The sequence below is a fragment of the Syngnathus acus genome, chromosome 12, assembly GCF_901709675.1.
Source record: "Syngnathus acus chromosome 12, fSynAcu1.2, whole genome shotgun sequence".
Classification (NCBI taxonomy): Eukaryota; Metazoa; Chordata; class Actinopteri; order Syngnathiformes; family Syngnathidae; genus Syngnathus; species Syngnathus acus.
Window position 1 is genome coordinate 5272234 of NC_051097.1, and position 23730 is coordinate 5295963.

At 40.7% G+C, this 23730-nt stretch overlaps 1 protein-coding gene across 1 annotated transcript in view; it reads right to left on the reverse strand.

The window, feature by feature from the left end:
- The window catches only part of brinp1 (bone morphogenetic protein/retinoic acid inducible neural-specific 1), an 84816-nt gene that overhangs the window by 55901 nt on the left and 5185 nt on the right, over nt 1-23730 (reverse strand). Inside the window, exon 2 of the mRNA XM_037265313.1 lies at nt 9157-9424. Coding sequence (XP_037121208.1) covers nt 9157-9374 — 218 coding nt within the window. The 5' untranslated portion in view covers nt 9375-9424. The remainder of the gene's footprint in view (nt 1-9156; nt 9425-23730) is intronic.

Sequence of the window (23730 nt, forward strand, 5' to 3'; positions counted from 1 at the left end):
GACACACACATCTGATGGTTCCATTGCATATAGTTGAAGTTTGAAAAGTATAAAACCTACTAATTACTCTCTTGTAAATATTGAGCATTTTTTGGCTACAGTTTAATGAAGCCAGTTTGCTTTGTTTCTGATTCTCTGCAACCTACACGAACAGTTAAAGAAAAAATAAAAGTTTATACTCTGAGACTCCTACAGAACATCTGACTCACTCGGCAAAACTGTGAAAATGTCAGACATTGTTATACTCGCTTCTTTATGTTAGAAATACAAAGCGTGGCAGGCTGCTTGGTGCTGTAAACACAGCGCTTACTTTCATGTGTGATCAAGCTGAATGAGTTTACCAGCTGCTACGCTGGGCTGACGGATGCACAGCCAGCTTTTTGTTCACTTAGGTGGCCGATTCCTATTAGAAAATGAAATGGCAAGGAAAATTAAAAACATGTTTAGTGCGAAATACATATTCATGTGTATTGAGAATATGTCAGATGCAAGAGACATAAATAAGATCATAAATTGAGATATGTGAGAAACAAGATATAAAAATACTGTGCAAAATACTGTTATCGACCAATCATTTTGGTCCTAAGCCAATCACAGGGCATATTTTGACAAGCATTCCAGTCTTAATGGAATGTGTAAAGAAGCTTGGGTAATTAAAGAAAATCCATGCAAGCAAGGGAGAAGATGCAAACTCCAAACAGGAGTGCCTGAGTTGAGATTCTTAGAAATAATTGTGAATTCTTTAGTAACTCATTCACTACCATTCACGGCTTTAGACGTCAAAGATATTATAGTGGTACCACATGCAAACCAACACTCGCAGGCATACATTCTTTCTGCTTAGTGGGTACATTGCCTATCAATGGGTCTTACCGGAGCTGGGGAGCGTTTTTTTGCCTCTTATTCTTGCTGTGAGCTTCTCTTATAACGGCACACTACAGTAGATAAAGGCACGCCACTTCAAATTCTGTGTTTACTCATTTTAGAGTTACTGCAACCAGTATGTCTGCTTTGCTCGCCTCGCCTTTTGTTGGTCACAACTCGGCACCTCTGGACCTCATCCCTGTCCAAAGTCGACAACTCGGGCCCATTCATCAACAGACTCAATAAACATTTGTTACTTAAATCTGCCTCTTCTTCCGTATCTGCTCTTTGGTCGGTCATCCTTCGCGCACTGAACCGTATCACTTAAAGTGTCACATTAACCTCAAACAGCGAGTTACCAAACTCCTAATGTCATAAATAGCATTTAAATATTGAAATGTGAACTCAGAATGGCAGAATTCAAAGGGCAACTTATACGGTTGCGGATTAAAGTGTCAGCGCCCGACACACAAACGCCATTAACACGGGACAGGGCGACAGCTTTTTAAAAATATTATTTATTACGTGTACATTTCAGATGCTCTTTCACTATATTAGACAGATTAAGCGGCTAATATGAGACGACGGCAGCGGCGAGACCGACGTCCCCGCCTTCGAGTGCTGTGTTGCTCTTGTGGAGATTGCCATAGTCTCACGGGGGTTGGCAGCAACCCACGCGGTGAATTAGTCACCACTTAACCCTGACACTTCCTTTCTCCCCTCCCTTCCCTGTTTCATCGCTAATTAGCCAACCCTTTTCCTTGCTGACGATTAGTCGGCGTACAGTTGGGGCTTTTTGCCCACAAAAAGGAAGTGGTGTGGATTGCATGGCAGATAAGCACAAAAGAGACTGTATAGAGCAAGGGATGCAGGACACAAGGTCTTCTGACAGCAGGCACAGCTGTTGTCTGCACCTTGTGATCACAAACTGAATTTTTCAGAGTTACTTGAAGCAAGGCGGACAGAGAAAAATATTGCCTAATGAACCACATTCTGCTTCACCGTGTTGCACAAAACAACTCTGGCTTTTGTGTTGTCAAAAATAGTCTGCTTTTTATATTTGTGTAAACTTGACATGACTTAAATGTTGCATGCACTATTACCAAAGTTTTGCATTGGACTTCTGGCCTTTCTTTTCTATGCTTTCACCAAAGACTTTTTTTTTTTTTACTAGTTGGTCGCACACCCGAGAAGTAAAAAGGGCGACGCCCACACCCGCCAATGGCATGTTTTTCCCGTCGGTTTACTACTGACAGGTTAATTGAAGATCTAAATCGTCTTTAGGTATGAATGTGAGTATTAAGGGCTATTTATATGACCTGCGATTGGTTGTGCAAGTGGTCCAAGCTGTACCCAAAGTCATCTGGGAAAGAGTCTAGCTAACCCGTAATTGATGGCTGTCTCATTTCAAAATTTCTTGTATTAATCTAGACTGTCTCACTGCAGTTTACCCTCTTATCTGAAAACAGCCATTATCTCTTTCAACTGTTAAAAATAGTCAGATGTGCGCGAGTCCAAAAATGACTCAACTTGTTACATAAGCCAGCTAATGTGTCCTTAAAAACAAAGCAATGATGAGATGACAGCGTTATTAAAAAATGAAAAAATGTTTTTTTGTGTGTTTGTGTGGGTGGGTGAGTCCACAAAGCCCATCCGTGCTCAGGCGCGTGACCTCACCGCCAGCGCTCATCTGTTTGATACTAAACACAGCAGACCTGCTTTCATGTCTCCGTCCATTACTGTACCACCCCCCCGCTCACCTTCCTGTCGCATCCCCTAATGGCCTTCTATGCCCCTCCTCCAAGCCCCTACCTTGCTCTATTTTGTGTTCTTCTATTCCTTATTCTGTTTCATCCATCCTGACTTCCTGTCACCTCTCCGTCGCTTTCCCCTCCTGCGGCTACCATGGTAGTACACCTCCTGAATTAAACATGGCCGTGGCAAAATTGCAAACTCCATCAAATCAGCTTTCCAATTACAAACCGCTCATCCCGGCTAACGCGAGACGCCGAGTCGAGACGAATGGCGCACCTTGTTGCGGTGAGTCATGAAAAAACAAAAAACGTTAAAAAAAGGACTAACTGTGGTTTAATAGAGATCTTGAAATTCGAGAGTGAGGCTTGAGAAGTTTTCATATGCAAATGACAAGCCCGGATAATTGATTCAAGGCTCATCTGCGGACTGATTAGGCATAATTAACAATGTCGAGGAAATGTTCTGTTAGCGCAATGCATAATGCGCTTGTATAACGGCATATGTCACGATATCAAGCAGCCGAGAGGAAGGAAGTCCATTTCAAATACATGCAATGCCATTCCTTAGAGATCCATAGTGAGAGTCGATATCCCAAAAAGAAAAAATATTGAACTGTTGTGACTCTTCGCAGAAGTCGCTAGCCTACAGAAATAACCCAAACAGCACAGCGCCAACTTATCAAGAAACTCTGGACAACATCTAAGATCTGCAAGTCTCTCTCAGTATTCATGACGCAACAATAATGACAAAAATGTCGTCTATGGCAAAGTTCCAAGGCGAAAACCACTGCTCACCGAAAAGCAACATAAAAGCTCATTTTACTTTTGCACTCAGACCTAACAAACCTTGAATACACACATTTATCCTTGAGAGCACTTTGAAACCCACAGATGGATCTCACCTTCTATACACCAAAGCAATGGTCAGTGTGGGCAATACAAAGCAGTACATGGAAATGAATGGGCAGTGCTGGCCGATGCAATAGTTTGGTCGACATATCCTTGGCAGCATACAAAAGAATCAACAAACAAGAAAGCAGAGAGAGAAAAAAGTGATCGGGTTTGAAAGTAGACGTTTACTTGTATGTATATCGTGTACTATGTCTTGTCACCGTGGGATAGTGGAAACGTAATTTCGATTTCTTTGTGTGTCTTGGCATGTGAAGAGATTGACAATAAAGCAGACTTTGACTTTGACAATCATCAGGAATGCAAATTTTGCTCCACTAAAAAAACATGCTCCATTTCTGCAATTTGGGTACTTGCCACTAAGTGATTTTAAAAAACAAAACCCTTTTTTTTTATCCCTAAATGGCATTTTATGAAGTATTAACAGACTCTTTACAAAAGAACATTAAAAAAACATTAATACCACTTATTGATTGATTTCAGTGGTTGCTTCTGAGAGTGGCCAAAGCTGTTATTAGGTTTCAAGGTCAGGTACTATTTCACACAGGGGCTAACTTTAAATAGTTCGCACATCATAGAAGGACGTAAACAACCAGTAGAGGCCGATTGGTGTGGACGTGCATCTTCGGGACACGTCAACGCCGATAAAAGTCGCAGGCAGTGACTCACCCGGAGAGCCAGCAATGTGCAAATGGGCAGCTTAACACCATGACCGACGGTTTATGCTAATTGGTCGCCACTGGCTTTAGGTTTTTGATTGTCATAGTGATCCAGTAATTAAGTCTGCGGCAACTCAGTTGCTTAAGGGGTATTTTTAAGCATCATCTTCATTCAATCATTTTATTGCAATGTTGAGTGCAGTTAAGTGGAGATTGAACAATTTATTATTATTTCAAAATGTTTGACTTTTGATGTACAAACAAATAAAAGTCAAATGAATGCTCAACCCAACATACAGTTAAATTCAAACTACAACTGCATAACTGACAAGAGTTTTTTGTGGCCTCGCTGTTGGCTCAACTCGGGCAGCATAAATATAAATCATCTCCAGCTCAAAAAATTAAATGGAGGGGGTCATAAGTCACGTTACCACTTCATTTTTCCTGGCTTTAACTTTTGCAGCTCAAATAAAGACATGGTCCCAATTTCCCAATTCTCAGCTTATCTTTAACCCCTCACCTTTTTAAATCAAGTCTTCACACAAAGCATTCAGATCAATTTTCAGATCTGTTCTACTCCTCATCCTGCTTTCGTATCACTGTGCTGTTTCTACTTATTTCTTCCTTCAGTAAAATTGCCAGCTTTGCTTTCCCCGCACATTTGCAAAGATTCAGCTCTCCCTGAACATGCAGTTTAATTTGGAAGATCGCTAGCAGTTATCCAAAGGAGAGGCCAAGTATTCTTGCTTCATGCTGTTTATTTGTCAGAAAAGTACTTTCCAAACAGCATCCCTGTGATTATCATTAACTTCAAGTAATAAGTCTACTAGCTTAATGATAGCATACAATGGGATTTTAAACCATCGAACTACAATTATTCTAGCATAGACGTAATAATAAGATATATAAATGGAACAATCCGAATTTTACAGAACTCAGTATTAATGAATAGCTATGCGACTTGTTTCTGTTTATACCAAGCTCTCCACACTGCAAGCGTATGAGGACTTGATTCGGTTAGCAGTTCAATCGCAACAGCCTGTTTTTGCTCAGACTAGCGCCGCTCATTCTCTCGCTTGTACTCCATTATGAGCGACCCATGTGTTTCATACTCTTTGTTTGTTCTATCTCAGGTTCTTGCTTGCCCCACGCCAAAATCCAATATAAATGCAAATCCGGAGGCCATTAATGCATTCTGAAGGCCTCGATTCGGCATTGTACTGTAATCAAAGACGAGGGCTGGAAGATGTTATTTCGACATGAAAAATATTTATGAAAACGCACCCTTTTGATTGATTGCTCTTTTTGAAGCGTTTCCCGTCCAATCTGCTAAATATGCGAGGGGCGTAATGACCTGTGGAGAAGTATAAAAGATATCCGATATCAAATAAAGTAACCAATCTTTCACTTTATTTAAAGGCACACTGTTTTCACAGTAAAGAAGGAGGAATATATTCTACTGGGACAAAAAAAACCTCATTTAAAATGGAGAATTGGGCCAAGGCATATTTTACTGCGCCATTTTCAGACGCTTGCAAATCCCTCTGTATCGTATTTATCATCGCCACGCTAAATTATAGAATGAAAATTGCCTTCACATACGCAACTATAGTCATGTTTAAAGCTATTATATGATTTTTATTAGGATTTTCATGCTCTGTAATAAGTTTCATGCCAAATATCGATACAGTGCTTTCTGCTTGTCAAAAGTCATGGCAAAGTATGGAAATACTTGCCTGTATTTTATTAGTATTTTAACTTCGCAGCTGTAATTGTTATTATTCTTATTAGATTTGCAGACTCCAGGAGTCCCAGATCTGGTAGAAAGCCTTCAAACTATACGACAAGTACTTACATTGATAGTCTAAATTATATGAATGAGTCAGAAAATGTTGTGCTGGTTGTACTATATGGCTAAAGTGGCAATAAGCAGACATTCATTATAATAATAATAATAATAATAATAATAATAATCGTTGAGACTTCTGTGATGAGCCGCATCAAATGCTCTTGCTGGACCACGTATGACCCGCAACAAACTCAGAATGTGGTCCGCAGCTTAAAGATTACAACAGCATTGATGAGTCGCCGTGGACTTTTTGAGACTCTTAAGTGCGGCGGGAGAGAATAATTGGTGCCTTGTGGCTCTTCGCTCCCGCCCTAGCCAAAGCCACTGACCTTTTCAAAGAACGAGACAAGAGGCTGGCACCTCCTTAAGCAGTGTTTATCTTCTGTATTAGGCGCCGCGCCCATGTTATTAGAGATGGGCCAGATTTGTTTGTCGCTGATCAATTTGGCTTTGTCCAAGCACTGTTCCTCGAGGGTAATCCTTTGCGATATGAGACGCCAAGGGGGAAAACGAAGGGGGGAAAAAAAAAAGATAGGACGTGTGCTTTCTGTCACTCTGCAAATCTGATTCGACCACTTTCCACCTCTAAATCGCCGTGGCCGACAAAGTCTCCGGGGAAATTTACAAAGCTATTCAGTGTTCATTGGCGCTTAGAAGAGAGCGCGGTAGGAGCGAGCGTTGTGGTCGAGGCTTCATTCCAACAAAACACTACAGCACCTGATGTCGCTCGTTTGCTCCCCCATTGCTGCTTGAAGATGCACTGATCTGCTACTCCAACACACAACCAGAGCCACCGGTCAATTTGTGCCGGTGGGTCGGCCAGTTTCGAGTGTTCACTGCAATTTGTCTCCATGGTGGTTGTGTGCATGCTGACAGCAGTCACACTGTGCATCAGTGTGTGAGACACATCCTATATCTTGTCTTTCCAATGCAAGTGAGTAAGTCCTTTTAGCTCCGTGGACTGCTAACCTAATGGTAAATTTGGCTTTGGTTACCATAATGACCAGCGGGAGGCCTGAGCTTTCTGACTCGTGAGGCTTGGTGGCTTGCCTTTGGTCATTGCGCTTACAAGTGTATGCGGAACAGCGGATTGGAGCGTAGGATAAAGCCAACTGCTTGTTTTTATCTCTTCTAGGTAACAAACATAGCAATAAAAACGAATTAAGTGAGCCACATTTTTCTCCCATCTCATTTCTAAGTTCTTTAGACTTAAAGCTGATAAGGCTCTATCATCTTATGTCTCCTTCTGAGAGCAGAAAGTATAAATTGTTTCCCCTATTCAGAATCATTGATGGTACAGTCCTACTGTCAACCTTTACCATCATACACGCAAGGACAAGCAAACAAATCGTTTTTTGTTAGAGGTAACATCCATGGTGGGGTTTTGTACTCTGCAATAGCATCTCTTCACTTTCAAAGCCATTTATAAAGCATCAGATCTTCTATTTTGATCGATTAGTCATCTGAACTTTTACAGCTAAAGATTAAACAATATATTACTTTGCCAAATGAGAAAATACATCAAACCTTTTTTCATGTCATTGTCTTATAAATAGGAAAGTCATAACCTCCAGTGATGGCTGAATTTAAAGCTACAAATGGTTTGGCAGGAGGGGAAGACGATACCGGGGCATAACAACTTCCCCCAGCGTCTCCCTCCGTGCAAACACAGCCTGCGTTTTAATAAACCCACGCAGCATGCTGCACCGCATCCACCGGACCTCGGCTAAGAAGTCTCTCCTCTGAGAATCGCATCCCCGCCGAAACAATCCCTGCTCCAGTCGAGAAACGTATTATGAAAATGTATTGTTTACTGTTACATTATACAACATCGGGGCTACGAAAACCCAAAGGGGAACAGGCAAGCAAAGTGGAGACTTTCCAAGAGGAGTGAAATAGAACAAACCCGGGAGGGGAACAGTCAAAAGCAACATGGCGATTAACTTGAGTTTTACGATTTGGGTATTTCTGCACTTCTGAGTTTAGAGGTGGCAGGAGAATGCAAGGAAATTTTTAAGTTCCACATGCACTGCATTTGAGGGGACAAAAAGAAAATACGTACAAAGGTCAGTGAATCTTCACATATTATGGGACTTAAATTTGCAAATTCATATATTCCGTTTCAACCAAATGACATGGTTACAGTTTTGTTTTGCTAGCCAAAGCAATACAAGTACTGGGGTAACTCGCTTTGGTTAGTTCCCAATGTCTCTTCATTCCATTGGCTCTTAAAATTTAGAAGACCGTCAGTGGAACTGGTGGTACCCTGTGGCTTCATGGGTGCACAGCAAGCACTCTAAGGGGGCCTGAGCAGCACTAACAAAGCCAGGTTCCCCGGGCTACTTCTCACTGTACACTATACTCGGATATACAGGTTGTTGTTTTTTTGGGGGGGAATACCGGTATACCTCCATAGTGATGAACTGTGCAACACGTGTTGTTCAAAACTCTGAAAAATATTTGAAATGTGTGGGGAAATTTAACTTGGTAGATTCTCCAAAAAAAAGGTGAAACTTTTTTATTTTCTACAAAAATAAAAATAGATAAATTCTTCAAAAAATGTAATTTGGTTGATGTGAATGCGCATCTCTGATCATTAACACAATATAGAAATTAAAGCAGCTGTTGTTGCTTTCTCAAGGGCCGGTTGGCTTTGGAGGTCAGCATGACCGATTTGTAATTCCAAAGTTATGCCTCTGCAACACAGCCCAAGTGTCCTTGCACAAGACTTGGAACCCTTAAGAGCTTGTGACGAGCTGCTTTGCACCTTGCCATCATCACCAGCGAGTGGTTGTGGGTGTGAGTGGCTTGCATAAGAGGCGATGCAATGAAATGCTACGAGGCGCTTTTGGACTTAAGGGCTATAAAAATAGAGCTATAAATGCCCTCTATTTATGGAGGGTGTTTCGGCGTGGTAAAGTCCAGCTACTTGGCGATTGTTATTCTGCTTGTCAGAACCCCCCCCCCCCCTTCAAAGTAAGCAAGCATCAGCCTCATCAATATCTAATAAGTCGCGACAACACGCCACGATAAAAAATGCATAGTTCGTAGGTTAAAAATGTACATGCAGCTTTTTGCAAGTGGCATCTGAAAATAGTGCGCGGCGTCAGCGAACACTCACCTATAAATTTTATATCTGGTCGTGAATCCTTGGCGGAATCTATCCACAAAGGACAGATAACTGCGTGAGTGGTGGAACGGTCCGCGGTCGGAGATGAGCCAGTCATACTGCTTGGCAACATGTTGCTCAGTGGCCAATGGGTCCTGGCGGGAAGACTGAACTGTTATATGGTCCCATATAAACAGGAAGCAGATGACCTCAATAAACCTCCAGTTCATGCTTTTTTTTCAGCCGCTCTCTGTTCATTCTCGCTCCATTATGTGGAGACCTGATGGGAGAGAGAAGAAGAAAGGGGAGAAGGGGAAAGGGGGGTGAAGAGAAAGACAGTCATTACATGACAATTTTGGCTATATATGAGGTTAATTGCCCTAGTACAAAGAAAAAAATAAGCGTAGCATGTTGGGGGGTTTAGAATCGTGGCTAAGGTTGGGGTAAATGAATTGAGACAAAAAAACACCAACTCATCCGGACAAGAAAAACAAACCAAAAATCATAAAAAGCACCCGAGACATACCCTTTACTTTACTGTTATCCATCACAAGCAAGTACCAGCCCTCATTTTTTCGACAAACTGCCGTCTGTATAAGGTATAAAAGATTGCATAATTAATTTTAGTCGGGCTACATTTTGGCTTCGGTTCACTTTGGGTTCAAATTTGCATTTTTATTCATCTCATCAAAGATGGCCCATTAAAAAAAGCTTTTGGTATGCACCAGGTTTCAGACGACAGTTTTCACAAAACAAAGACCCAATAATAATAGCATTCGATATAGTCATAAAAAAAATCTAGAATGTGTTAGCAGCTAACATTTCAATGATGTGACTCGAGGACTGTTTTCCAATCGTGTTACTTATTAAATAAATCAGTGTATCACAATCACTGTCCCTCAGGATATTAGCGTTTGGTGAGGTCTACAACCATCCAATGTCATTATAAATAAATACTGGCGAAAAACTAACAATCATCACGTGCGCAAATGCTCGCAAGTATTGGCCAGACAATTAACAAACGTGAAATTTGTGTTTACTAAGAGGCAAAACAAATGAATGCCCTTCCACTAAATGTAAAAATGAAAAACGCTAGAAAAACATGAATACATTTCATTTAAAAAATGAAAATCTATACAAAATTTGTGAGTACCGATAGAAAAGATACTAAATGTTCACTGAGCAGCAAGAAAACAATTAAAGACAGCCTGCATGACTGTTGAATTGCTCTCAACATGGTAACAAGTCATTATAATGGTAAACATGAATACGTTCCTATGAATTATTTAGAGGAAGACCTTCGGGGATTATCCTCAACTCACCCAAAAATAAATCTAAATAATGACAACATACGGTTTGCACATTCAGATTCAGAGAATCATGACTACAATGGAGACGGGATAATTCCTTGGTGTGTTCAAACTAGACTGCAATGTAATTCATAATTTACAAATCTTACAAGCTGCGAGTAAGACAAGATGAGAATAATATTCACAAAATCTTGCTCCTCAGAACATTTTAATACTACACTTTCTCTTTGCGGAGAATTCCTGCATTAATATTCTCTCGCAAGTTAAATCAAGCCATTTAGTTACCGATAAAAGAAATTACCAAAAAAGAAATTGTAATTGCGTTGGAAGAGCTGCGCCCCTTGGCCAAGGGAGGGATGGTCGACAGAGCGCAATCAAGTATGACTGTGTGAAATCTTTCCTATTTCATGCTTTATTACACAATAACATTGTAAAAGAGTCGACTAAATGTAATGAGGCTAATCTGTTCCTACTAAATAGATGATGTACTCGATACCTAACGAATATCACTGGTGCACATAAAATCGTCTTGCACAGGACTCTATAATATTCGTAACTAAGTTTAAAAATAAATGTTCTTATTATAGAAGAAAAAAACAATGATACTATCAATATGGGAATATTTTTTAGATATTTGTAAAAACCCAACATTTGGTTTTCCGCAATGTAAAAATAATGTTCTTCACATACCACTCCTACCGTACAGCAGAAAAGATAATTTTGCATTCATTCTGAATGGCCAAAGTATTTAATCGAGTCAGTGTTACTTCATTGACCAATGTCATATTGGAGAAAAAAAAGGTGTCAGTTCCAGTACCAGTATTACGAAATATAGCTCAAACTAAAAGTAATCACCTGGGAATAAAAACTGTGAACTCAGCTTTCAGCATCCACTGAACCTTTTGAAAGAATGAGCAGCGTAAGTGATGATGAGACCATTGAGATTAAACTTGCCAAAAAAGAATGATCACTGATAATAAGTCATGAATATTCGAGTACAACCCGGAGACCAAACAGCAGAGCCTTCAATTGGAAGAATTTGACGTCACCAAATACACTAGTGCTGGAACTCTGCTTATATAAGGCTTATATAAAGCAACTTTTGAGTAATACACGTTTCTAATGAGATAAAAACGTACATTGATGCGGCAATGTGAATATGTTCATTTATACAGCTCATACCAGTTGCCTACTGGTGATTTGCAAAACTACTACGCATTTTGGAAGTGGTGACAGATTCGTGACCTGTGCTGTGGTCCACCCGGAGGGTTTGAAATTTTAGCTACCTAGCGTGTCATTTCCCTCTTGAATCCCCAAACCTCCTGCCGTGAGTACATTTACATTTGTATCGTCACAGGATGAGAATAAACCCTCCGTCCTATTTCCAAAGACACGATTCTGTTGGCGCATTAAGATCTTTATACCTCCCGCTGCCATGAAATGGTGTTCATCCAATGCTGCGTTTTCTGCAGATAGTTAGACAGCGGGACTCTTTAAACTTTGCTTTACTGCCAGGAAAAATGGATTCCGATTCAGCTAATAGCAGCACGAATATAACATGGCTTCTTCAAGGGTAGCAATACGATAGTCATGTAAGCAATGAGTAACCAAAAGATTTGAGCATGGCTGTGTTTCTGATAATAATAATTTTTAGTATTAAATGGAAATCTCTGACAATTATTTTTAACAGAGAGAGGCAGTGCACACATCCAGCACTAAGTATGCCACATAGGTTTCCGGATTGTGCTTTCATTGCTCCTTTGAGGACTGTCGTCAGATTGTAGGAAGGGCTTTTCAATGCCATCCAAAGGACGACCAAATCATTCGCAGACCTGCAGGACAACTAGATAAAGGCTATCGAACTGAAAAGCACATTTACAAAACACAGATCAAAGCACAATAGAATGAGGCTGCAGGATGGTGCATCTTAATGATCAACAAAAAACACACAAATTAAAAAGGTAGGCCTACAAAGTTTCCAACGTACTTCCCTTTCACCTTTGAAAAGTGCGTGGTTGAGGACATAAAGCAGCAGAGTCAATCAAGTGCACTGCTGTAAATATTGACCCATCGATTCGGTGTTTTCTGTTGTTTTTCCTCTTCCGTTTACATCCCGAGGCCGGATTTGATATGCGTTTCACAAAACAGCCTGTTGGCATGTTGTAAATAATGGCCATCTTGTGCTGTTTGCAGATTACAGCTTTTTCCAGAGTGGATTAGCGAAGACGAGGGGAGACGGCGAAGAAAAAGTGCAAGCTCTAAGGAGTGGATCGCGTTGAATAAGAAACACAGGAGGGAGGATGTCTGCTTCAGGAAATCAAGCAGACAGGACAAGGGAGGGCTTGTTGTCACCATCGCCTGTCTTAAAGCGGCCCTATTCATGCGCCGGCTCCTCCTCCGTCATTCAGGTTCATTCAAGGGGATTCAATTTCCATTCTGGTCCCATCACTCGCTTTGTCAATCCCATCTTCTCCCCCTGTGTGCCTGCCTCAAAGCGTCCCTCTTCATTTCCAAAAAGTTCATAAGAATCGAGAGTCTTGTTCTATGTATCTGAATTTGGAATCCCAGTCGCGAGAAAGATGAATGGAGACAGAAGTGTTTTGGAGAAGACAGATAGACGGCAGGGATGCTTCACGACTCCCTTTGCCTAATTTTTAAACTGCATCTGATCGCCATTATTATCAGGGCTCATTTCAGGCCAAATGATCCGCCATTTTAAGGGCTTTCCAGAGTGGACCCACTAAAAACACAATACACAAAGCTTGAACGGACTTTATGAAGGATCAACCTGAAGAGACCCCGAAGCCAGAAATGCACACATTATCATCTCCTGATGCTCTTAAACAAATCATCCATCTAGCCATCCAACTTTTCCAGGAGTGCTCATCACTGCTTGCCAGTAGTTAATATATCGATGTTTTCTATTGAATTCTCCCCTCCTGACACACTCACATTGAAATCAAAAGGACACTCGATTGAAGGACACACCGTCGTCCAGTAATTGGTCGACAGAGTACAGTCTCAATGCTACTGCTTGGCAGAACAGTGCCTTTCGAAACAGAAAAACATTAGTCCCCCTCGATGGAGGTAATAACCTTGATGCATCACCTCTCAGGGGTCCAGTTGAGGGAATAACCCAATGTAAATCTGAATTCCGAGAATGATGATCACACAGCTTTCAGCCATGTGCAGAAAGCCGTGGTAATGGTCTGCCACTTGCAATTGCCGGGAAGTAACAGAAGAAATCGAGGACTAGCCGTGGCTAACTTCATTTGGATTGGATTCCATATCCCCCCCCACCACCACCACCACCACACATCACAGTCTCTTGACATGACTGCTACTTGCGGGGGGGGGGGGAGCTGTGATGGCACCCTGACCTTCACAAAACGTGGCTGAGCAAGCAGCACACTTGATAATTAAATTCCCCTATCTAGTCAGCAACCAATCAGCTCCGTTCCAAGATCAATGGCCGAATTTAAAGAGCAAACTAATTCAGTAATGGTCACAGTTATTCCAATTTACCTGTCGGTTGAATTATTGCAAAAATGAGGAGGAGCATTATATGATGGTCCCCCCCCCCCCCGTATTAGCAGCAACGGCACAGAGGCAGTTTATGAGACGCTTCTTAAAGCGAGGAACGTCTCTGTCATAAAGCAAACTAATTAATACGATTTCAGAGATAGCATGAGATCAGTCGCTATGTAATGTTTTCTCACTGTTATGCAGGTAAATTGGCCACCAGAATGGCCGTAAAATACAGCATGGAATAAAGAGGAAAAAAAAAAAACTAATTCATTTGCTCCGTGAGGGAACTGGCAACGAGGGAAATAAAAACATTGCCAGCCTTTAATTATTTTTGTTCCTCAAGTCTATTACTTAAAGAAAACGGAGCTTGTGAATGAAAGACACTCAACATTATTATTTGGAGCTGACAATCAGAAATGAAGATCAAAGTCTGCAGTGACTGTGAAGTTTATAGAGTGACTATGGATTTTAAAGAGCACCATGAGAGCTCATACAGCAACTGGAATATGGCCCTTATAGTGCAGCTATAGAACTTCAACAACAACTATGGAGTTTGTAAGTCTTTTATTGACTACATCCATGCAGCATCTATTGTCTATTGATTTTATACACCAACCAAGATTCAATTCATAAGACTATCAAGGCTAGACGACAAGAAGAGGCTCATGGAGTGACAATGGAGCTTTTGCATACAACAAAGGGGCTTGAACTGGAGCTATGGAGCAGCTGGTATACAGCAATGTCTACAGGGCTTGTATATAAAAAAGAACTGGAACATTCCTCCTGTGGTTGTAGGTTTGAGCGATTTGTCACCAGATTTGTCCGTGCTGCCGCTTCACGCGACCGTGGCTGCCTCACAGATGAAGATTGATCATTTGTCAAGTCACAAATTGGCTTTCAAGTGCTTCCTCTAATTACCCTGTGGTTTTATTGATGAGAAACCGCTGACTGTTTTCCTTGGATTTACCTCAGTAGGCACAAGCTTTTTTTTTTTTTATTTTAAATACGTCTTCTCTCGCCAAAAAGACATTAAGGGAAGGGACATTCAAGCGAGCCACCCTGACAGATTGCACTCATCTGTTCTGCTGGAATAATATATGACGAGAACGTACGCGAGCAGATTCCCTTCCCTCAGTGGCGTCCCATAATGCACCGAGAAGAGCTCCCGACACGATTCCAAGCAGCTCAGAGGCTGTCGATGACAGGTGCTCGCTGTGTTGCTCCGCCGTGCTCGCACATGTAAATGTCAAGCGATGTTATCTAATGTAAGCTAGCCCACTGACCCAAAAGGAGTCCATTGTGGGAGCGCGTGAACACAGAGATGTGATCTGACAGTGAGAGCATTACAATACACTAACTAAAGTGGACATAAAAAAAACTAAAGAAAAATAGCAAACTGGTGAATACAGGACCGTATTTTCTGGACTATAAGGCGCACCGACCCATTTTAAAACGTTGTCCTTATATAAGGCGCACCGGACTATAAGGCGCACCATTAATGCATCATGTCATATTTTTAATCCAAATCAAATCATTCTCCATTTTATCTTTTTTCTTTCAACTTCAGACGCAACAAATTACGTTATAATCACAAAATAATGATCCGTAGTCTTTTTGATTCATGATTCATAGTCTTCAGCAGGCCACTTATGATTGATTTCAAGACACAATGCTTCGGGCCAGTTTAAATTTAAGAATTTGGTCCATATATAAGGCGCACCGGACTATAAGGCGCACTGTCGGCTTTTGAGAAAATTTTAGGTTTTTAGGTGCGCCTTACAGTCCGGAAAATACGGTATATTACTTCACTTACAGTGCGGTATATCCAATTTCATCAAATAAATATACTTTATCTACAATGGGTCAAGACAGCAGTTCAGAACTTTCAGAAAGGGACTATTCAACTATTTATCTGGATCTCTGGATTTATCTGGACCTCCTGCATGTATGAATGGGTCTCCGTAGGGACTCAGTTCACCTCAGCACCCATTAACACTTTCCAATTGTTATTACCTGACGAATTAGACAGCGTTTCCAGGGTATCTCCCCACTGCGACTGATCTGTCACCTTTCGTTCATGTCATAATGAATTCATGTCTCACTGCGGGTGTCGCCTCGTTGCTTGTGATCAAAGCGTTGCGAGGCGACTGTGAAGATTGCAGTTGAAGTGAGGAAAGATGTACGCAAAAAAAAAAGAGAGTAACATCTTATCAGGCTGAGGCCATGTTTTGCTCGTCCTATTCCGGTAACGGAGAGCGAGGGAATAAATACGAGTCGTTTTCCCATTCCTGGGGGTTTATCGGAAGATGACGCTTGAGCGGAATCGTGTCGTTGCCCCCTCCGACTCGCGCTTTTACCGACAGATGTTCATATATCACAAGGAAACATACGTAATGAAAAAATGGAGAAGAAAATGAAGAACAGCTGCTGCCTTCTCAAGGGATGCGACCGGCCACATAATGCGCAGAGAGGTTTTTGTCCAGCTGCAGCAGGTTTATTTTTGCACTTCCTCTGATGAGGTGCCATCCCTGAATCTAGCAACCTCATTTCTTCCCAATTTGCTGTTTACTTTCCAATTCACCCGCCTGACGAATTACTAATGAGCAGACTTGGGGGCTGACGGTTTCCTCGGCGGGCAGAGCAAATCAAGTGTTAAGCCGGTGTTTTGCCGCCTCCCACTCTTCCTACATTCAAAGTCATACATTTTGTGGAAATGAGGGGGAATCAGAAGAACAAGCGAAGAGACTCACAGGGTTCCATAAGTTGGCTAAATCGGCCGAGACGCCCAGCAGATGGTTTCTTCCGAGTGACTTCAGTCTCGATTCCTTTCAGATTAAGAATTGCAGAGCGAAAGGGGCCCACATTACCAATGCCTCGTGTCACCAATATCAATATTGTAAAGGCTCCTTTGTATCTTGCTGAGCTCAATCACAACCACAGAAGGTACCAGCCTATCTTCTGCCAACCAGCATTTAGAAGCCAACTTTGGAATCACACAGATGTGCTTTGTCAGCTCTGCTAAATAACGTGACATCATGGCACCCGCCAATGACTTCGCCCAGAAGAAGAAGGACAACTATCCAGAAAAATAGAGGACATTTGTTGCCTTCTTTTTAGAGCTGCCAATTTTTCAACATTGTAAACATTCCATTAGACTAAACAACTAGAATCATATTCTCTGGGCCAAGTCTGTTAAACACACAAATAATTAGTTGGCGGGAGTGGTCTTTCTTAGTCTTTCTTATTAAGAAAAGGGGATTGCAGTCAGTAAACAAATGGTTGCATGCTTCAAGCAGACCAGGAGAATCACATCTATGGTTTTAATATCTCCAGTACACTTGAATATTGTAATAGTCTTTTAATTGGACTCCCTTGAAAGATCATCAAACAGCTGCAGCTCATTCAGGATGGTTGCATCAAATATGTATTATCAAAATTACAGATAACCAAACAAAAACTAGAAAAACGACTGTAAATATGCTGTCAAAAAACAAGACATTTAAATGATATGACGTTTGAATTGATCTTCCAGCCCACCCTGACAACGGCACACTTCATTTAAACGCTCTGAATAAATAGGAGGAAGGAGCTGACTCGTAATGAGAGTGCCGCGGCGGCCTAATTATAAATACAGGTCATGTTTTTCCTTCTCACGATTTTTCGATGAAATGGCCCTGAGCAGTGAATGGAACAGAATTACAAACCGAAATTGTCTGTCAGGACATTCGGCGATTCACACTGAAGGCTGCTAACCTTGTGAAGCAAGCACATACTGGAGCGAGAACACCGCAATAATATTTGAGCTTGTCTTGCTAGGCTTCAAACTCGAGGTGGGTAGAGAAGCCAAGAATTGCAATATTTGAATATTAAAGTCAAGTAAAACTAAAAACTTTCCTTGCTTAGGTGCAATTAAGGTTTTGCAACGGAACAACTTTACATTTGTTTCCAATGTAAACATTTGAGATTTGAACAGCTTGGAAGTCAACAAACCTGACAAATTGAATTAATTTAAGACTTCCACAAAATTTGCTTCTTTCATTATTTTGTCCTTCATACTGAATACAAAAATAAGCAAGGTATCCAAATAAATAAAATATAAAAATGACTAATAATTCTCACACTTTTAAAAATAAATGCAAATTAAATTGAGTTCAAAATTTGGCCTTCGTTTCATTTTTTTCTTAACAGCAAATAGAAAGTCAACTTGCCACTTTTGGAACCGAAGCACAGCACTAAGGATTGTTCATGTTACAAAGATTTGTCCACATTTCCGAACCGCCGGCTCACTGTAAGTAGTTTACTTCTCGACTTGTCTGCAAATGGATGTGATAGACGGAACGCAACCTTTTTGCGAGCTGCTTCCATTGTTTTGTTCCCAGATGGCAAAACAAACAACCCATCTGGCGCGTCACTCTCCGTGAGCCCTGCAAATGTGTACTCCATTGAGTCGTTGAGAAGTTGCACAATGCACGTCCATCTTGATTGCGTAAATCCGCATACCACAAAGAAATCTCTTATTTCTGCTTCCCGTTTCACCTGTTCTTCCCTGCGGTTATCCTCGGCAAGAAACGCGTTCTTGATACAGGTTAGGGCCGCCATTCCGAGTGTTAAGATTGGAAATAGAGTGCTCTTGACCTCCTGCCTTTGAAATTCTCCCACCGCCACCGTAACTCCCTCGAGCTGTCTTTTTTTTTTTCCGGCTCAGAGGCTTTTGCCACAGGGCTCGCGGTTCCAATTCTCAACTCCTTTCTTTTCAGGAAGGAAGGCAAAGACAACCTCGCAGTGGGCAACAATGTGATTTCTCGAAATTTTTCATACTCGCCGAAATGCATGACTGAAGGCCGATTGTATGTCTGTGACAAACTTGCAATTCTGTTCTAGTGCCTTTTAAAAGAAGTGTTATTTTTATTTAAGCTTCTTAAAGTAAACTGGAAAAAAACTCAAGTCCTTATCATTCTGCTGCCAAATTACGTAGCTCACTGGACGTGTCAGCAGAATATAAATAAAGTATTTTGAGGGGGTCCTTAGTTTAGAAGTGAGTTGTGCTCCCATATTGTAAACTTGTATTTTGGAGTACTGAAACAAATCATCTAAGTTGGTTCTTCCAAAACAATTTGCTGAGTTACAATACAAGGTACAATCGATTCTGCAAACTCTGGTGAAAATGAGGAAACAGGAAAGACAATGTTCACATTGTCAAAACTTAAATATTTGGTTGAATTGCCCAACTTAAATTATTTTCCAAGTTTGTTACATTAAATTTTGAGTCGACTACTTTTTTTTAATGTACAGTTTTTGTAACCTGAATTTGTCCAGGAGTCAGGCTGGTATTTTAGCACTAATAAGTGAAGTTACAATTGTTTTGTTATAATTGATGTATTCTTAAGTACGAGTACTCGAAATATTTAAATGACAATTTTTACAAATTCACATATTTTTCTGCTGTTGGATTTAAAAAAAAAAAAAAAAAAAAATCACATGATTATAAATACACAGTAATTTCAGTACAAGATCAAGTCTTTCAAGAAGCAAGATTCGCATGTCAACTAGTCAGCTCTGAGCATTCCTGTAATTCTGCAAGCCTAGTCGTGACTGGATTTATTTTTAGCCCTAGCAGGATCAAGATTGTTGTGCAGCAAACTGTGCATTTTTTTTTTCTGCTAACGACTGCACGAAAGTGCTGTGTTGCCTTTTCTGCGCCCTACATGGGAGACGTGGCGGCATGCTGAGTGTGCACGTTGCGAGAACACGATACAGTGCCGCTAAGCTTCACCTGGGCCGTTTTCTCTCTGTCATTACCACTAACAACAGTAGCTCCATCAGCACAGGCTGCACTCACAGCATCTGTGGGAATATAATGCTCATCAGCTCCTCGTGGACTTGTGTCAATGTACAGCGGCCGCCCTCTAAGAATTGATTGTTTGGAATCCGCACTGTAAATGCACAGTTTGTGTGCATCCACATACGATCGGCGAACTCGAAGAGATGAGACTAACTAACTAACACTGATTCCAATAGCAAAAGAAACTGAAACTGTCAAACAAATAAAAAAGGAGTGTTAATCTACTAAAACTGCACATGAGAGAAAGTGTTGATTAGTTTACAGCTAGCCAAAAAGGAAAATTATGGACAAATGCGGCAAAAGGCTACATACGTATATAAATACATAAAAGGATAAACATGGACATGGCTAAAAGCTTCTTCTTTTTTTAAATACATTTTTGCGGCCTAAACATTGTCGTTCTACGGTGCTGCTGTTTCGGTGAGCAACAGAGTTCAAATTGGATTGTTCAATTTTGCCATTTATGTGTTACAGTATGTACAATAATTAAAATATTTCTGTATAGCATTGTGTAAAGTCTATTTCAGCACAGAAAAAAAAAATAACGGAACCAGCGACAATAAAAGGCCCAATGTCAATTGAATCATTGGAAATATGATTTGAATCTATAATCATAAATAGCTAATTAAATGTTAGTGTCTACATTTTCAAGTACACATTACTATGTCAGCAATCAGACTGAAAACTGAAAGAAATACAAACCTTTTCTATCATCTGCTTGAAAAGCGCTCATAGAACCGGCAGGATACAAGTGCTAAAATGACATTTTTTTCAAAAATAGGTTGATTTGGGTTTCTTTATTCTGAGTTCTAAGGGAACTGTTTGTCTCCTCTTTTTCCCAAAGAACAAAAAATATATAAGATGATTGAAACAGCTCCACTTGAGTTATATGCTAAAATTAGAAAAAGTAGACTGGCAGGGTGTGCTAAAGGTTTTCTGCATATTCAACAACTTATTGTGTGGGGGGGGGGGGGGGGGGGGTGTAAAAGCACTGAAGCTTCTTGCCTGGTGGAAATCAAAAGAGATATTGCAACACACTCTCCAGTATTGGCTTTATTGCCATCGGATGATTTGCGATGCGCAAACATCCCAAAAGCAAAACAATTCATTTTTTTCCTGAATGTGTTTTATAATTGTTCAAAGACAGCCCATGGGGTGAAAAATAAAAGCCTCGCAATTTCACGTCAGGCAAAATATTGCATGTTTCTACAAAAGGAAGAAGCACTTTTGGAGCAATATTGAACATTATTACCAGGATATTACACTTTATTTCAAGTTTGAGTTTGAATATTATGGCCAAAGGCAATGAAAGCTGGCACAACATAACCTGATGTTATTTAATACTACTCAGGGAAATTTATTTACAACCTGAAGTAAGTATGAAAAAATAATGTAGTCTGTTGAAATACAGATTGAGGCATGTTATACTTACGGTACATAATGAAAGAACTTCAGAACTGACGACACAAGGACTTCATTAAGAGCTGATCACGTTGCACTATAAAGAAAAAATGGAATGTCGATCTAAGGGAAAGGATTATTTGTTCAAGTGACGACTCTCAGAAAACGAATGAGCCTTTACGTTTCCTAAGTGCTCAGAAAAATGTGACTTTTACAATAACACACAACTAAGTAGGAACATAACGTGTACGAAGAACACCACTTTTATATTCTTCTGTTCACGTGTTATGGTAGGTGCTGCTGTTTTGGTTAGCAACATTCTTCACATGAACTCAGCAGTTAATTTTTTGAGGTCCAAAATGTTTTTTTTTTCTGAGGGGTAAAGGGAAGCGTCAATTTATGATTTATTTTTGTCCAGCTGTTCATGGCTCGCCGTTGGGATTTTAGAGGTCCCATATGTTCCCCTTAAAAATCATTGGACAAAGCCAGTGGGGCTTTTGAAGTCATATAATTGCACTCAACTTTTATCCTGTGTCAAATTCCATTCCTCCTTCGGGCTCTAACTTCCCCCAACACTCTCCATCTCTGTCACCCCAATTTCCCCTGAAATACAATTCAAACACTTCGGACTCGTAATAGGTGTGCTACATGATGACCATGTGTCAAGATTAAAGAATGGCTACTCCCCATCCTGACGGGAGAAAATAGCATTCCTATAATTACTGATAAAACCGGCGCACTTCCTGCTTCCTCCCTGTTCGCCTGGCCTTCGTGTCAATGTGCAAGGCTGAGTGATTTAAACTGAAAATGGCCCTGCTTCCTTGGCACTGCTGATATTGCAGTTTAGTTTAGGGAATTCAGGGCCAATTGACCAGCTTTTATTCACCTTCCAATTGCCGTCTCCTTTGAAGTGAGACCACGCCGCACGCGAGCCGGGCTGCCTCTTACCAAGAGGAGCTCGCTCCGCAACAAATCTCGTTGATAGTACACGTCTCTGAACATTCAGTACAGCTTCCGCCTCGACATTCTGACTGTGTTGTATAACCCGCAGTGGCTGCTCAACAAAGCACAGCGGGTCTTTTTTTTTTTTTGCTCTCTCTCTATCTTTATGCGGAGTGCCACGAGCGTGCCATGCTTTGCCAAGACCGAACTGCTGCGATTGTTTTTTTTTAGTAGCCTCAACAACCCAGGATGGAAAGCTGCGCATCCTAAATTAGAACGAGCAATTTAGAAAATATGAATGAATGAATGAATGAATGAATGAATGAATGAATGAATGAATGAATGAATGAATGAATGAATGAATGAATGAATGAATGAATGGAGTTGGGTTAGATGGGAGGGATGATGCCTAATTTGGTTGTACTTGCTATTCACTATGAGTGAGTATTTGACCAAAGATCCTTCGTTGATTAAAATGTATAAATTAATTGCTATCACTGGTCAACAATTTCTTGCAACATTTTATAATCAGCAATGAAAGTAAAGCTTTGCAGCTTTGCTTCAGCGAGCCTCAAAAGTTTGAGAAGTAACTAGGGTAGACCATCCAGCTGGCCTCCATTGTTCCAGGGAGTGGTTTTGCAGTGTATCATTGTGCTTTTTGTTATTCATAAATTCACTTATTTGCATTTTCTCTGTAGACCCGAGCCTAAATTATTTGCGGTTTTACTCCTTCTGTAGTACCCTAAGATGACACAAAATCTCAATGTCTGTCAAAATCGAGCTAACAATCGACCAAAGTCTTTTCACACATTTTTAAAATGGCATACACTTGCAGTTCGGGTGCCTGTTTTCCAAATTAAAATATAAGCCATTTATTCTAAGGCTAATATGAGTTGAATCTGAAATGATAAAAAGTTTTTTTTGGGAGGGGGGTCATATTTATGGTATAACTACAAATGAGACTACAGGAATTTATTTAAAAAAATGTGGGGCTAAGTACTGGAATTTTTCTGCCACTCACAGTAGGGCAAATTGCAGGAGGTTATTTTACTATGAAGTGGAACCAAATACAGCTGACATTGGCATGATAATGTCTACTTCATCTTCCTTGTACTTTGCCGTCTCAACTAGCTGAGCCAACATGGCGGTCCTCTGAGCTTTTGTTGAAACATGTTCATTTATTCAAGAGTTGTTGTTTTTTTCCACTTTCCTAAGAGCCTGTGCAAACGCATGACTCTGCATTTTTCCTGTTATGGTGGCTATTTTTAAATGGTAAATGGGCTCTACTTATATAATGCTATAGCGTTTTTGTACCTTTGCAACTCAAAGCGATTCGTACTGGATCCTCATACCAGCAAGTGGGAGTTCAGTGTCTTGCTCAAGTACACTTCGACATTGTCACAACGGCTGGGGATCAAACCCCCACTGCATTGAAGAATGGACCTTCGAAAAATCCGACTGAGAACGGTAGCGGCCATCTCAAAACATATTCCCACTGTGACACTCTAACCTTGGCGCAGCGAATGATCACGGAGAGAAAAAAGGAATTCAGCAGGGAGCCGT